General features: G+C 40.3%; 1 protein-coding gene across 3 annotated transcripts in view; it reads left to right on the plus strand.

Annotated features, from left to right (window-relative positions):
• Nucleotides 1-16,778, plus strand: part of egfl6 (EGF-like-domain, multiple 6) — an 80,611-nt gene extending 63,833 nt beyond the window's left edge. For 2 of the 3 annotated variants that reach the window (XM_073045808.1, XM_073045810.1), the window contains 4 exons: nt 5,535-5,615; nt 7,535-7,630; nt 10,278-10,546; nt 15,653-16,778. In XM_073045808.1, coding sequence (XP_072901909.1) covers nt 5,535-5,615; nt 7,535-7,630; nt 10,278-10,546; nt 15,653-15,754 — 548 coding nt within the window. In that variant the 3' untranslated portion in view covers nt 15,755-16,778. The remainder of the gene's footprint in view (nt 1-5,534; nt 5,616-7,534; nt 7,631-10,277; nt 10,547-15,652) is intronic. The other variant, XM_073045809.1, reaches the window with a different exon arrangement.
• Nucleotides 16,779-17,871: the final 1,093 nt, after the last annotated feature.

The raw sequence follows: 17,871 nt of genomic DNA on the forward strand, positions 1-17,871 counted from the left end.
CCAGAAAGCACTCAATAAGTATGACATAAAAGACTTATCCATAAGATAAGGATGCGTAGAGTTAGGGGTGATGTATTAACATGGATAGAGGATTGTTTAACTAATAGAAAGCAGAGAGTTGGGATACATGGGTGTTTTTCTGGTTGTCAGTCAGTGGTGAGCGGTGTGCCACAGGGGTCGGTGCTGGGTCCGCAACTGTTCACAATATACATTAACGATCTGGAAGAGGGGGCTGAGTGTAGTGTATCTAAGTTTGCTGATGATACTAAATTGAGTGGGAAAGCAAATTATGCAGTGGATATGGAGAGTCTGCAGAGAGATATAGATAGGTTATGTGAGTGGGCAAGGGAGTACAATGTTGGTAGATGTGGGGTCATCCACTCTGGAAGGAAAAATGAAAGAGCAGATTATTATTTAAATGGTAAAAATTTGCAGCATGCTGCTGTGCAGAGGGACTTGGGAGTGCTTGTGCATGAATCATAAAAGGTTGGTTTGCAGGTGCAGCAGGCTATCGAGAAGGCAAATGGAATGTTGGCCTTCATTGCCAGAGGGATTGAACTTAAGAGAAGGGAGGTTATTCTGCAACTGTACAGGGCACTGGTGAGGCCACATCTGGAATACTGTGTGCAGTTCTGGTCTCCATACTTGAGGAAGGATATACTGGCTTTGGAGGCAGTGCAGAGGAGGTTCACCAGGTTGATCCCAGAGATGAGGAGGTTAGACTATGAGGAGAGATTGAGTCCCCTGGAACTGTACTCACTGGAATTCAGCAGAATGAAAGGAGATCTTATAGAAACATATAAAATTATGAAAGGGATAGATACGATAGAGGCAGGAAAGTTGTTTCCACTGGTAGGGAGACTAGAACTAGGGGACATAGCCTCAAGATTCGAGAGAGTAGATTTAGGATGGAGATGAGGAGGAACTGCTTTTCCAGAGAGTGGTGAACCCGTGGAATTCTCTGCCCAATAAGGCAGTGGAGGCTACCTCAGTAAATACATTTAAGACAAGTTTGAATAGATTTTAGCATTGTAGGGGAATTAAGGATTATGAGGAAAAGGCAGAGAGGTGGAGATAGGTCCATAGTCAGATCAGCCATGGTATTATTGAATGGTGGAACAGGCTCAACAGGCCAGATGGCCTTCATCTGCTCCTAGTTCTTATGTTTTTATTGTTCTTACCGCCAGGAAGGAGGTACAGAAGCCTGAAGACACACACTCAGCAATTCAGGAACAGCTTCCTCCCCCCTATCATATAATTCCTAAATGGACATTGAACCTATGAACACTACCTCACTTATTTTTATATATATTGTTTCTGTTTTACACTATTTTAAATCTACCTACACACATGCACACTTACTGTAATTGATATACTTTTTTTCTTTCTATATTATCATGTATTCCATTGAACTGCTGTTGCTAAGTTAACAAATTTCACAACACATGCCAGTGATAATAAACCTGATTCTGATTCTGATGTTCTGCTGCCACAAATCAACAAATTACTCAACATACACATGCCCACGATAGTAAACCTGATTCTAGTTCTGCACTTTGGTCTATTACATAAAGGCATCTCCATTGAAAATGTTAGTGGGTTTTTTCCAACTGCAGGATATGTGTGCTTCCAACATCTCCTGCTTTTATTTTTACATGAGGCTGGTTCAGCTTTAGTCTATTTGCATGATACCAGTCAGTTCTCCAAATTCAGACTGAAAAGATGCTCTTGTTTCCTACGCCAAATACAATTCAGGTGCATAGGAGAGTCAGAGGAAGTCACAAGCATGTGAGTGTCAGCATTGGCTGAAGATTTAAGAATTCTCTTTTATTTCTTTAAATCAGACTGCTTCACAAATGATATATTGTTACTGAACATTCGGCAATGAATAAAAATGTTCAAGTTCTGCTGCTGTAAGCAGATAGTTGCTGCAGGGAGAGGTACAGCAAAACAATTTGAGACTGCACCCGGGCCACTGGAGAAATTAGATCAAGTTATTTAACCAATCTAATGATGACCATAACAATTCCAGACTGTTGAAAAAAACCTATCTTGTTCATTAATATCCTTTGGGGTAGTAAATCTGCCATCCTTATCCAATCTGGCCTGATTATGATTACAGACACAACAATGTTGTTGATTGCCCTTTGAAGTCGCCTGGCCAGCTAACTGATTCAAGGTCAACAAATTCTGACTAAGCTACTGATGTCCTCATCCCATGAAAATATAAATCAAAGAAATATATATTGGTAAAGCCGTTGATGATCACTACAATTATGTCAAATTACAAAACTAATCAAGAGAGTATTAATGTGAATAAATAAAATCAAGTTTTAATTATTGTAGTAAAATATTATTTTTTTAAAGAGGGACACGAAACTATTGATTTCTTCAATGCATTGGTTCATTAAGTAAGAGATGAATATATTATTGGAAACAATTAAAGTATTCAATGCAAATATTGCATAGTATAGTTCAACGCCAGAGAATTCCATTTCGTATTCTTCCAATGATTAGTCTCCTAGTTCAGCCACATACAACATACAGGAAGTGAACACTGATTACAAACACTGTTATTATAAATCATTTTTTTATTTCTCAGCAAAGAACATTATTCTACAATATTCAAACAGTGAAATTTGTCTTACTGTGCTTTCTGTTTTCTATTCTGTATGAATTTTTATCTTAATAATTAAGCCATTAATTTTAAAAAGGAGGTATGATTTTTTTTTAGATCCAATTTATTGTTTTCGAAGTCGTCACAGAAAAGGAGCGCCCCGTTATTTCCTTTCAGTTTGCTTTTCATTCAGTTGAACCCTTATCTGTGTGTTAGCACTGCCTAGAAAAGTTTTATGATAAATATTCCCTGTGTACAACATTCAACTGCAAGTTAACTTCACTGTTTACTGGATATGATCATCACCAGTCAAAAGCAGCAGTGATTAGGTGATGGATTTCCAAATGTGTGATCAAAGGAGTCCTGATGAAGGGTCTCGGCCCGAAACGTCGACAGTGCTTCTCCCTATAGATGCTGCCTGGCCTGCTGCGTTCCACCAGCATTTTGTGTGTGTTGATCAAAAGAGGATTTTAATTTTGCTTGAAGGAAGAAACCACTTAGGTCAAGAAACTGTGTTTTAACTGTTATTAGTGTGCTAAGCTATCAATGCATTCAGAAAGAATACTCTTTTGGTCCTCCTAAAAGTTGTGATGTAGTGGCATCAGCACTGGACTTCGCGGTAGATGGTCCTGAGTTCGAATCCAGCCGGGTCCCAACCTGGGCAGCAGCAGTGTCTGCGTGGAAGAAAGGCTTGGCAATCTACTTCTGTCTCTTGCCACAAAAACTTTGTGGACAACTACACTACCCATAGGGTCGCCCTGAGTTAATGACAACTTGATGGCACTCAATAACAGCCTCAAAAGTTGTGAAACTGGCCAAAGAAAACATTAAGGTAGTGGTTGATATCGTGAAAGTTATATAAAATGGGACTTGTGCAGCTCTGCTGAACATAACTTCAATTTACATTCAACACACAGAAAATGCTGGTGGATCGCAGCAGGCCAGGTAGTATCTATAGGAAGAAGCACTGTCAACGTTTCGGGCTGAGACCCTTCCAAATTTATATTCTTTAAACTGTAAAGGGTGTCAGCACTTAAAAGTCACACTCCCAGCAGCAATGAGACAGCAATTGCCCATCCTTTCGTGTCATGTGGAAGAGGCCGCAGTTGAGAATGAGAGAGCCCCTGAATTTACTGAAAAAGACCTGGATGTCTTCCTCTGTGAGTTAAGTACCAGGGATGATAGTCTGTCTGATAGTAGACCCTCCTGGAGTAGTGTAAGAAGCTCTTGGCAGGGGTGGCTACTATTGTCTCCAGTGGGAGTAAGAATCCTCAGTCAACAAAGCAATACACTGATATATTTCATATTCTTATGAGATTTTCAGACACAGTTGTACTGACCCATTTCAGTAACTATTTAACATTTACTTATTTAGAGATACAATGTGGAATAGGCCTTCCCAGCCCTTCGATCCATGCTGCCAGCAACCCTCAATTTTAACTCTAGTCTAACGCTAATCACAGGACAACTTACAATGACCAATTAACCTACAAAGCAGTATGTCCTTAGACTGTGGGAGAAAACTGGAGCACCTAGAGAAAAGCCACACATTCCATGATTTTGATATCGATTAAAATGTGTCATGAAGGATAAATTATTAACCCAGCTTCCAAAAAGTAAATATCATCAGCTCAGTGGCAATTTTGAAACCTGTGTCAATAAAGTGTTTGTAAATCTGATTTATTGCAATAAATTAAACATTGGAACATAAGTAATTTGGAGTCTGGAATTCATCTTTAACATAAGATTAATAGTTCTTGTTGGCAGCTGTTTAGTAGCCACAGGACATTTTCAGACTAAAGGTTAACCAGCAGATTATACAAAAGGAAATTTTTGTCTAAGGACCACTGGTGATGGTGCTGTTTGAAGTTAAGAAGCAGTAACACAAATGAATGCCCAACAGCAAGATTGTTATCTGAAAAATTTACTGCAAGGCCTGAAGATTACATTCTCCCAAAACAGGAGGTTACAGGCCTGGGGATTCCATCATTAAATCACCTGAGCTCCTAGTAAAGAGCCAGGGGAGGGGGGAGGTGATTAGCTCCATAAGAGATTTCTCAGAGGTAACATAAAATGCTCAAGGAACTCAGCAGACCAGGCAGTATCTATGGAAAAGAGTGAACAGTCGATATTTCAGGCTGAGACCCTTCATCAGGGCTCAGAGGTAAAAACTACCCTGCGTTAAGCAATTTAAAATAGGTTGAAAGGCCAATGGTCTTTGAAAACAGGACAGTGCCAAAACAGTAGAAACATAGCAATATCTCTGTCATTCACACTGCGCAAAGGCAAGAAACGCATTTATCAACTGTGAGTACGATATATTACTTTTTCTTCCCATTTCATCAGAATATGCAATTTCTGTAAAAGAAAATTTATCATACTATTGTCTTTGATTCAGATTAGTTTATTGTCATGTATAATAAGAGGAATGAAATTGTAAACAGTATAAAAAGAATAAACAGTAGACATGGTAATAATTAATTCAACAATAGTGATGAGTGCAAAAACAACAGAATGGTGCAAAGTACAGTAATGCAAAATGCAAACTGAGGGAATGCAAAAGTAGCAATAAGACAAGAACACTAGAGTTGTAAAGTAATTTTGAGGCAAAACTACTCAATGTAACCATGGACCAATATCATTAAGCAAGGGGTCCATGGACCAAGGTTGGGAACTGCTGCTCTAGACAATATCTTCAATAAATTACTAAAACAGTCATAAAAAAATTAGATAATTACTAAGAGGTTTTGCCTGTTGACTGAGATGAATGGAAGCTTAGCATGTAGAGTTGCCAAGGTAACTAACTCCCATCATACAGGTTTGTATAATACTCAATATTAATTTAGTAAAAATGTGCAAGATTCCGATAGCTGTAATGAAAACATGCAGTCATATCTAACGGTATTGATTGTTTCAGTTCCCAGGAGGAATGAAGCCACAGTATTCAGTCCAGTGCTGGGCAAGAAAGAAATCGCAATGCAAGAATCATTAAATGATGGTATGAAACAAATAAGCTGCTGAAAGTCTGAAAATAGGTGACCATAAATATTCCAGCATTTTGTCAATGCAGTGTTAGTGTTGCTCTAAACTTGCCAAAATAGTCCAATGCATCAGGTGTGCAAGATGGGAAACAGTGGTGGTGGCTATGCTGACAGTTAGGTGACTGCCTGACAGAGGATACTTAATATGAAGCCCAGGCTTTATTTAAATGGTATAGACACCAAAGAATGTCCTGATACAGCTTTCTGATTTCAGGCTGATCTAAACTGAGCTATTGGCTTTGGTACTATTTTTATAGAGAAACTGAGAAGTATCAAGTTTTATAATGCAGGATATCACCGACTTTTAATAGAAAACTTTGGGTAAGTTAAGAGTTAGCAAATAATTGCAGCAGGTGTATACAAAATGGGCAGTGACAAGCTGGATGTTCCTCATACCCTCCCCAATTTTCCTTCACACATTGAAATTGAATTCCAAACCCTTGGATTTTAGAGGCTTGAAAATAATGAACTCCGGAAGGAACAAACTAAAAAACGAACCTACATAATAAATCTTCATGACATTGTGGAGAGGTGGGAAAGTCTAAAGCATGGCCTTAAGGAAAACATAAATGTTCAGAAGAATCTTCATGTTCAGACTCATCAAAGAAATGGCAAAATGGAGATCAAGACAAAGTATCTCGGTTGGTAGCATTCTTGCCCCTAAATCTTGAAGGCTGTGAACTCAAGTCTGACTCAAGCATAAATTTTTAGGCTGATATTCCAGTCTAGGACTGAAGAAGTTCTGTTAAATCTGCTGGCACTTGTATGAGACCTTATCAGCTGTCTCAGATTGATGTAAAAGACTCTGTTACTCTATTTCCTGGAGGAGCAGGTCCAGGGTAACCTGGCCGAACTGTATCCATCCTTTAGTGAGTGAGATTGTTTGCTTATTATAACATTGGTGTTTAGGGGGAGTTATGGTACAGACTGGCTACTGAATTTTCTATCTTACAGCAGAACCTCTGCATCAGTGAGACCCAGCGTAAATTGGGGGACTGCTTTGTCGAGCACCTTTGCTCCATCAACAAACAGGATTTCCCATTGGCCAACCATTTTAATTCCGATCCCCATTCCCATTCCAATACGTCAGTCCATGGCCTCTTCAACTGCCATGATGAGGCCACAATCAGGTTGGAGAAGCAACATCTTATATTCCGTCTGGGTAGCCTCCAACCTGATGCCATGAACTTCGATTTCTTGTATGTCCAGTAATTTTACCTCTCCACCTTCCCTCTTATTCCATCTCCCACTCTAGCTTCCCTCTTACCTCTTCCCTCACCTGCCTATCACCTCCTCCTACTGCCCCTCCCCTTTCCCTTTCTTACATGGTCCATTCGTCTCTCCTATTAGATTCCTTATTCAGCCCTTTAGCTTTTCCACCTATCACCTCCTATCTTCTTACTTCATCCCCTCTTTCCCACCTACCTGGCTTCACCTACTACCTTCTAGCTTGTACTCCTCCCCTCCCCCACCTGCTTATTCTGACTTCTTCCTCCTCCGTTTCCGGTCCTGATGAATGGCCACAGTCTGAAACATCGACTGCTTATTCCTTTCCATAGATGCAGCCTGACCTGCTAAGTTTCTCCAGCATTTTGCATGTGTTTCTTTGGTTTAATATGTTTTGAAACATCCCGAGGGTCCTAGATACCAGAAATGTTACATGAGCCTTATTCTCCAATGCTGGAGATTTCTGTCCAATGTTTCGAAGGTGAAAATTGTGCAGATTTTTATTACGTTATGTGCCTGTAAGTATGACACCTACTTTCAAAAAGATTCCTATTAAAAAGCCTTTCTCCTCTCAAAGTAGAATTATCAAAAATATATACATTTAACAGTTGGAATTTGCTGATAAGAAAGTCTCTGTGATTCTCTTTAGATTTTTCAGTGGACTGCAATTTTAATCAAGGAGTTTGTGAATGGATACAGGACACAGAGGACGACTTTGACTGGAAAGTCACTGACCTGCCTAACGGTGCTTTTTAAATTAATTTATAACTGAAAGTAATTAATTTAATGAATAAAAACACTCCAATTTGACGTGCATTAATTTCAACAGAGACACGGGATAGTTAAAGCACAAAGTCTGTACTTGTTCTGCACAACAGCAATCCAGCTAGTCCCATTCCCCTGACATCTCCTCACAACACCGCAAATTCTTTCCTCTCAAAGGTTAATCCAACACCTTGTTCAGCACTACAAATGAATTTGCCACTACCATTCCAGTAGTGCTTTCTAGATCCCAACAAACCACTACACTAAAAATAAACTTTTCCTGATGTTCTTTGTTCTTTTTTCAGTCACCTTGAAGCAGTTCGCTGTTGACACTTCTGCAAGTGAAAACTGTTTCTTTCAGCCTGTTCTTCATGACTTTAAATAACACTCTCAGATATCAGCCTCAAAGTTCAAAGTGCATTTCTTAATCAAAGTATGTATGTATACAGTATACAATCTTGAAATTTGTCTTCTTGCAGGCAGCCACTAAGCAAAGAAACACCATAGAACCCTTTTAAAAAAACACACACACACAGCAAGACCATAAAATGTATGAAAAACACCTGTCCATTCATGTCCTCCCTCACCTCCATTCAGGGCCCAATACAATCCTCCCAGCTCTGGCATCATTTCACCTGTGAATCTGTTGGGATTGTCTTCTTTCCACACCAAACAACTGCAACTTCATCATTTTATCTACTGCACATATGCAAAGTCCCTCATTGCGGAATCATTTCAGTAAATCTCTTCTGAACCCTCTCCAAAACCTTCACATCTATTCTTAAGTATAATACCCAAAACTGAACAAAATACTCAAATTGTGGCCAAGCATTTGTATTTATTTATTTTAAACAACTGAGTCACAAACATAAATCTAGAACTTAATGCTTTCATTGCCTGAACATTCCATTAATTTCCATTGACCAATTTATTTGGCCACAGGAAAAGGCATAACTTAATACATTCAATTGGTGCCAGTTAGTAGCTCACAACAATGATCTTGATCACACACAATGAGTTGTCTTGATCTGGGAAATAACACAGGAACAGAAACAGAGCAGGATTAATTGAGATAGTTTTGAAACATTAAGCTGAACTGTCTCCTCATGCACAAGTTCCTCTGATTTCTTTCCAACAAGTATTTGGTATTGCTATGTGATTACCATACCTCTTTTTGCACACTCAGTGTTCCATTTACCATCTTTTGGTCACTTTGCCTTCCCTTTATCCCTAATTTCTGCCACCACCACATCACTACTAACAAACTCTTATGCTACTAAAGAGGACACATCAGGAATGTCCTCCTTCTTCAAACATCTGAGATGTCCTCTTTCTTCAAAGAATGAGATTTCCCTTCCTCCATCATTGATGCTGATCTCACCCGCATCTCCTCCATTTCCCGGACCTACACCCTCACCCCGTCTTCCCACTGCCTTAACATTGGCCTCACCCATCACCCCATGAGCTTCCACACTCAGCACACCATTCTCTGCAATCTCACCCATCTTCCAAGGATCCTACCACCTAACACTTCTTTAATTCCACCCTCACTCACTGCTTTCCACTGGGATCGTTCCCTCCATGATTCCCTTGTCCATTTGTCTTTCCCCAATAATCTCCCTCCTGGTACTTCCCCTGCAGGTGGAAGAAGTGCTACACCTGCCCATTCACCACCTCCCTCACCTCCATTCACGGCCCCAAACTGTCCTTCCGGGTCAAGGAACGCTTTGACTGTAAATCTATTATGGTTGTCTACTGTGTCCAGTTCTTCTGATCTAGCCTCCTCTACACTGGCGAGACCCAGTGTAGATCGGGAGACCACTTTGTTGTGCCACTGCTCGATCACAAAAAGCGGGATTTCCTGGTGGCCAGCCATTGCAGTTCCAACCCCATTCCCAGTCCAACTTGTCGGCCCATGGCCTCTTCTACAGCCACTCTCAATTTGGAGGAGCAATACCTCATATTCCATCTAGCCTCCAACCTGATGGCAGGAATGGAAATTTGTCTAACTTCCAATAAATTTCCCTCCTTCCATTTCGCTCTTCTTCAATTCCCCACTCTGGCTTCCCTTTTCTTCTCACCAGCCTATCACTTCCCCCTGGTGCCCCTCCTCCTTCCTTGTCTCCCATGGTTGACTCCTCTCCTGTTAGATTCCTCTTCTCAACCTCTTTACCATTTCTACTTATCACCTCCCAACTTCTTACTTATCACCCTCCCCCACCCCCCTGGCTTCACCTATCACCTTCTGGGTTGTACTCCTTCCCCTCCCGCCATGTCCCCATACTGGCTCCTCCCCCCTTCCTTTCCAGTCCTGATGAGGGGTTTTAGCCCATAATGTGACATTTTATGCATTCCCATAGATGCTACCTGACCTGCTTTGTGTGTTGCTCTGGATTTCCAGCACCTGCAGAATCTCTTATGCTTCTGCTATTCTTGTCTTTGCTGTTTCAATGCAGAAGAGTTTAACACCAAATTCATCACTGCTTGTATTAACTCACTGTTTCACATCTGCTTTCAATCCTGAAGACAGCATAAATCATGAGCCTCAGCCTTCAGGTAGCTTTCAGAAGGTAAATGGAATTTTGGAAGACATCCCAGATTAACACATGCTATTTCCCATTTACAAGGCAACGGGTACTACATGGCAGTCCCTGCATTTGTCGGGCTTAAGAATGAAGTTGGCCATTTGAAGCTTCTTGTTGGTGATCTGGTTCCGAAGAAGGATTTCTGTTTGACCTTTAAGTATCGGCTTGTGGGAGAGAGGATTGGAAGTCTCCGGGTACTTTTCAATACCGGGAATCCTTCATTCTGGGAGAGGACCAGAGACAAAAAGGAAGACTGGAAGGTTGGAAGCATTACAATAACTGCTAGAAACAGTTCTGAAACCCAGAAAAATGTAAGTCAACAAGCTACTCACTACACTAATAAAGCAAACAGTGCAAGCTTTTGATTGATGGATTTAATAAGGAAGGGAAATAAGATTCCCGTGGTTTAGATAAATACAGACACACTGCATAAAATGTCTTGGTCTGATTACAGCCTGTAATCTCAACAATAAAATGATCTTGAAAATTGATGGGAATAAACTAAACACACATGCAACTGAAGTAAATTATTTAAACATTCAACAGAACGATTTAAGCCTTTGACATTTGATTCTCCCTTTGTGAACTGTGAAGCCCATCCACTGCGCATGTATCTCACACAGCTGTGTTCCCAAATTTTCTCTCCAATAATTTGCCATATTTTGGAAATGAAATTGAGGAGGATTTTTTCCTTTTAATTTTGATCTTGTTTCCGCTTTGAAGTTCAATAATTAACATAAGAAAACTTTTAAGTAATAAGCCTAGAAAAGTTGGAGGATATCAATTGCTTTCACCACTATCCATGGTTTTATTGAAGGAATCAGACAGAAGGGTGAAATTCACATTAATTTTAGACAACATGGACACTTTTATTATCAAGCAGCTGATTGTGTGCTTTTGCAACTTAGATTTCTAAGCTGCTGATTCTTGTAGTGCAACTCTCAAAATAGAGAAAACCATCATACTTGTTGTAAGGCTCTTCAACTCCCACTTTGTATGGTTAAAAATAACAACAAAGAATGCTGTAAGTACTCAGCAGCTCAGTCAGCATATATGGAGGGAGAAACACAACTAGTGTTTCATCAGAATAGGAAAGTAAATAGGTGTAAAACAAGATCTGAGATGCAAGGAGAGGGGGAGAACAAAAGGGAAAACATTTCCCCCTATTTCTTTCTTTACATCTTTAAACTTGCATTATCCTTAAACTTCGACATTTCTATTGAAAGGTCACAGGCCTAAAATATTAACTCTGTTTCTCTGTCCATGGATACTGCCTGATTAGCTATTTCAAACATTTTCTGGTCTCATTTCAGATCTTCAACATCTACATTTTTTGTATATGATTACCAGATTATAATCAAACCATGTTTCAAAATCCATTATAAAGATTGTTTTTTAAAAGACTTCTACATGCTCAGATAACTTATTATTTCTTTATGAAGCAAATTTGATTTTATGGTTTGAGTATTCCAAAGATGATTAAAATGCAAGAAGCAATTTGTTTTACATCAAGATACTTGGCATAAAATAAATGAAGTAACTGGATATTAGTCATTCTGTTCAGAGTGCTTAAAACACATGCTTCAGATTCCAGTAGAATAAATGGATATTCTGTTAAAAATAGTTTCCAAGAACTGAGTCTCAGTATGGGGAGGTGGAGGGAAGAAGGGGAAGTTTTTTCTAGGTTGTCCAACACAGAAATCTGTTAAGCAACATTGTTTCATTTGAATGCCCAGACAAGGGCAGGGTCAAGTCTTGTGACATTGAATAGACTTTTGCCTTTGAGAAATAAAATGTTGCAGGCGCTGTAGACCTGAAATAAGAATGGAGCATGCTGGAAATATTGATGACTGAGGCAGCATCTGTAGAGAGACAAGAGTTAATGTCTCAGATTGATGATGTTTTAGGTTGCAGAAAAGCAGTAGTGGAGATGGCTGTGACATGAAGGCCAAGAGAACATGAACGGGCACCCACTGAGGGAAGCTGAGGATTTTTGTTTTTGTCATCTGACCTGTAATCCGGTGGTGATGGATCACTGAACCACAACAGAAGCTGCTGTGTTTTACAGCAATGAGATCAATGGAGAGGGAATCAGAGAGTCGCGGTAATATGTGAATGACAGATTTCAGTTACAATGGGAAAAAATGATCATTGGCTCTCAGTGGAAATACAGGGTTTATGGAGGTGAACAATGTGGAGGAGAGTATTCTAGATGTGACTGAGGAATAGGTGTTGAGCCTGGGACGAGTAAATCTCACTCAAAGGCTCTGATTGAGAGGCCTGGAAAAACGCATGTTATTAATAGAAGGGATCTGACACCTCCAAGAGGACCACAACCTTGTCGTGGTTTGGAAGTTTGCATCACTCAGTGACCTGGAGTGCAACGTTGGCTGGAGTCTGGGCTTTATGTTTTAGCTCTTGGTAGAGTCACCCATGCCAAACAGGTCAAAGGGCAGAAGCCAGATTAAGAGTGGTCCACTGGTCCTCCAGGTTCGGGGTTCAGTTGAGGGGTAATAACCCTGACTGGTAAAACAAAATTTTTACGGAAACAACTATGAAGAACCCTTCTACATCTGAGTGGCCAAGGACAGACAGCGATGGAGGACTTTCACTGCTACACTAAACACCAGCAGGCGTAACGGGCAGTAGGTAAGGAGTCTAGCAGAGTTGACCTGATTGGGAATTTGTCACAGCGTAGGGCCTGCTGGCTTAGGCCTTCGTATCAACAGAACCCAATCTGCATTTAAAGAAGGACGAGAATCCTTCTTGCACCTTTGTAGTGTGGAGGTTAAGATCAGGAATTGAGTGATGCACACAGCAACGTGAATAAGGATCTTATTCTACTGCTTCTGCCCAGTCTCTCTTGGTACTGTGAGTTAAGTAGCAGATATTAAGTCTTTTGCATGGTCCATTATGTCTGCATTGTCTCTTCAGAATGCTTTCCAATTAGTCCCATCCTCTAATTGTTTCTTTACACAGAGTCACAGAGTCATACAACACGAAAATGACCCTTCAACTGAAGTGGTTCACACCAGCAAAGAATCCCGTTTCTCTGTATTTGGCACATATCCCTCTAAACCTGTCAAGGTTTTACATGGTGTTAATGTACCTGTCTCAACCATTTCCTCTGGCAGTTCATTCCATATGCAGACCACCCTCTGGGTAAAAATGAGGTTGAAGGTTTCAGTAGGGTATTGGTAGATTTTCTGTGCTAGTGATGGATAAAACTTTTAACAGTTCCGGCTGGTCTGAATAATATTCAAAACCTCCTGTATATGTGCAATGATTGAGATATTGAATTAAATTTACATGTGGTCCATTAGACTATGTGGAATGCGCCTAAATAGTCACAAAGACCGAAAATCTTACATTAAATTTGCAAAACAACCCTAGGGATACTCATGAACAATCAAACTACTATATTTACATGATTGCCGGGGCTCCACTTCCTGAGGCAAGCAGTACTTTGACTGCAAATCAAATAAAATGTATCGCCAGCTGTATCTGATATTTTCTGCAGGAACAAGGGTCTTATTTTATTTTTGTTAAGAGGTATCATGACGTGCAGAGCATATTTTCCAATGACCCATTATGATAGGTTTGTACTGGTTAAGAAACTGGAACAAATTTATACTTCCTGCTGAAATGCTCTCCCAACACTGCATCCTGCATATGAAATTTGTTTCTTAATTATGCTGCCAAATGTAGTAAGCATATTTGACTCCGATATTTGTAGCAGCCTACTTTAGCAGAAGCTTCAGCGATGGACTGATTTATCTTTGAGTACTAAAGTGATGTAATTGTGATTGGGTTGAAACAGGATTGCCTAACCCAGATCTCCCACGAGAGTGAAAATCAAGGTGGTGGGGTGAATTAAGATCACAGTCTTTGATACTGGAGATCATGTCGTCTAAAAATTTGGGTCATAGATGAGTAAATGATGTGCAAATCCTGAGAATTTTCATACAGCCATTCTGGACCTTAGCAACACTAGTTATAAAGGAAGTTTTATATGATGAATGGGTTGGTGCTGAGGGAAAGCTCGGAACTTTCCTCATGGGTTTAGAAAGCAGATCATATTGCTGGTCAGCCAGAGTTATTTGCTCAATACCTCAAAGCAACTTCAGCCAAAAGCTGAGGCAGGTTATTTTAAACAATTTTTTGGACGCTGCTTTTGCTGACTAGACCAAAATTCATTGTCCCATTGGTCGAGGTTGAGCATGGATGTTGCACCCGAGCTATCTACGTATTACTCCACACAGGGCAGTGCGACATGAGAGCAAGCTGTTGCCCATGCAGCAGACTCCCCTAATCCAGAGAACAGCAAAGACCGATACAGTTTGGCACCAGTGGCGTCGCAGGAGTCACCAGTCAGTGTTGAACTCACTTTAGGACGGCCTTAGGGACTCCAGCTCCATATGCTTCTTTGGGGTTAGTCCCAAAGCCTTCAGCACAAGGCAGAGGAGGTTTGAGATCAGAGTTTTCCTTCTCCTTGATGAGCTGCCAGCCACACCTGATGAGCCCCATCTGCCCGAAGCAAATGGTGCCAATAACCAGCCTTTGCCCCTTTTCCTGTCAGTAGGAACAACTCTGCTGGGCTTAGTAGCTAAGCTACATGTGAAGGCCAGGAGCTGGACTTGGTTGTCAGAGGCTATTTGACGTGTATGCTATTGGGAGCATTTAATAGGAGCTTATCTCCATTACCCCCCCCCCCCCCCCCACCCATTGGCTATAAGAAACCTATTCTAATTCCTCCAGAAACATGGTCTTGGTTTGATATTTGAACTGCTACAGCCTGTATTGGTTATAGTTTGTTACATCTGTTCAAAGGCATTAGTAAGCTAGTTTTTTTTCTTAAATATCAGTCAGTTTATTGTCACTCATTTAGGTACAAGCTTTTGCTTTATTTTCAATATTTTTAAAAGTCTATATGTAAGTTCTGAAAGGGTTTAATGGGATTTGAACTCATGCTGCCTGGATCAGAAATCCTGACTAGAACTCCTATGTTTACATTATAAATTTAATCAGGTGGCCTAGGCAAGTTTTGAGAATGGAAACTGCTGGAACAATTTTTATGGGGCTACACAAAGAGAGAGAGAGCGAGAGAGTTAGAGAGATGGAGAGAGAGAGAGGAGGAGAGGGAGGGAGAGAGAGTGCAAGAGAGAAAGAGAGCGAGAGAGAGAGAGAGGGAGAGAGAGAGCAAGAGAGAGAGAGGGAGAGAGAGAGAATGGAAAGGAAAAAAAAAGAAAACTAACACCTCCTAACTAGCTCAAGACCAAGAGTAGCAACAATGAAGTGAAATCATTCTCTATCTCTGCTGACCAGACTGATAGGAATTTAGCAGCAGCATTAGTTAGAGGGACTCTTTTAATTATCAGTTACGTTATGATTTTCATTTTTTTCCGATTACTTTGCAGATTATCTTTGAAGCAAAGCGAGGAAAAGGCAGCACTGGTGAAATAGGATTGGACAGTGTTATTCTAATCTCTGGGCCTTGCAGAGAAGATCTCAGAGAATGACGACTGAGAGACATAAATTTCAATTTCAGCTTCCTAAATTCTTCAGTCTGCAAACACACGATAGCACCTCAAATGACTTGATTGTTCACCAGCATATAAAACCAAGTCATTTTTCAATGTAGTACGTACTGTCATTCTGATGCCAGCTTTTATATGGCAGTGTAGGATTCCTACACACAAGATTGTGGTATTAACAATAATCAGCATCATGTTTCCTAACTTTATAATTGTAATGTTGTACTGGTGCTATTTATGTCAGGTCTGCACTCCTTCAGTGATCTTTAACCTATTTCTCACCTGCCAGGGCTTTCATTCAGCAAGTATTCAGGTCTTTGAGAGAGTTGTTGTCATGAGACAACTGTATTTTGTCCAATGCAGTATTAGTACTACCTAAGCAATTTGTTGAAGCACAAGGTTCATACAAATGTACTCAATGTAAAAGCATTAACAATATGATATTTAAACATGTCAGGGATCTTCAGTGATTTCTGTTGGCTTGCAAAGAATGAATGACCCCCTACTTCTCTTTACTTCCATGCCAAGTTTCTGGATGCACAGAGCAGGAAAGGGAACTTGATCCTCTTGCCCCAAATTCAGTGTGCTCCTGAGATTTATTAGGTTTTGAGAAGACCTTAGCCAATGCCTGCAGTAAGAGCAGACCTGAGTATCCCAAGTATGTCTTAAGTAGCTGAGATTTTCCAGATGGTCTGGCAGTTAAGTGTAAAGAGTCCTCAAACCTCCCTTTTACTGTTCTTCAGTGGCAATCTTCAGAGTACCAACTGGCAGATGGGAAGGAGGTGGGGGGCTGGATAGACAGAGAAAATTCAAGGATAATGTGTACAATGTTGAGAAGATTCAAGTTATTAATATCAATGTGAATCCATCACATTAATATCATGGCTTAACCTCGATCAATATAACTAATGCGTTCTGCAAAGGTTTTACATTTTGAATTCAATATTTTGTATTATTTCCTGTGTATTTGTACAACATTTTTGCAATAAATTTTGCTCTTTATAGATAACCCTTTCTCTCAATTTTCTTTTTCAGTAGTACTTTCACTGACTAAAGCTTCAAATTGCTATGATAATGATAGGCGAGAGACATTCCCAGCTCTTACAGTCACTTGAGTTGGGAGGGCATTCATAGATTATCCGTTCAGCCAAGTGATCTATCTTCAGAAGGAAGCAGTTGCTGTAGTTCAGTTCTGCTGAATAGAACAACCAGGACAATTGATAGATGATGGAAAGTGCTAAATGGCCTATGACTGTGTTCCTGTGCTCACTTGACTTGTCAAAAGATGACACCATAGCTTGAGAGCTTGAATTATAAACTGATATTCATCAGTTAAAGTAATGAGAAAAACTGTATTACTTAACTTCAATAAAGCCAGATATGAAGCCTTCCACTTTGGATCCAAAATGATAAATTTGTATACTTTCTAAAAGATGAAAAGCAGGAAGTGATGAGGAAGGGGGTTCAAAGAGACATTCATAATCCAGAAAGTCATTCCTACACCACATGCACAAGGTCAAGCCCACCCCAAGTACTGCCTATTGTTGTCTTTCAGTTGTATTCACTGGTACTACTCAACTGTGTTCAATCCGTAATGGTATTGAGTTTGCTGACCACAAAGTTCTCAACTCTAACAAAGACCTTAAGCTCTCTATTACACAGGGCTTAAAGTCTTTGTTTGAGTTTAGAAATTTGTGGTATAACTTCCTGCTTTCTACCACTTAGAAAGTATTCAAATAGCCACGAGTACACTCACTAAAGGAATGTTATACTGTAGGGGTCGCCAACCCGTCAATCGCGATCGACTGGTCGATCTTTGTAACTTTCCCAGTAGATCCCGGAAAAAAAAAAAAAAAAAAATATACAAATACTGTTGAGAGATTGTTTCCGGGTTGCGGGGTTTTAATTCTGTTCTTTCTGCCCAGTGCACATGCGTATAGCTACCCCGCCACGCACTACAGTGTACTTCAGTGGTCCCCAACGACATGAGTCAGCTGCACGTTTCCTCATTCCCTGTCATGCCCACTGTTGAACTTGAACGCACGCGAGGTCATCAGTTGCCTAAACGCAGTGACACACTCGCGCCAGGGATCACTGGTTGA

This window comes from Hemitrygon akajei, chromosome 5, assembly GCF_048418815.1.
Source record: "Hemitrygon akajei chromosome 5, sHemAka1.3, whole genome shotgun sequence".
Lineage (NCBI taxonomy): Eukaryota > Metazoa > Chordata > Chondrichthyes > Myliobatiformes > Dasyatidae > Hemitrygon > Hemitrygon akajei.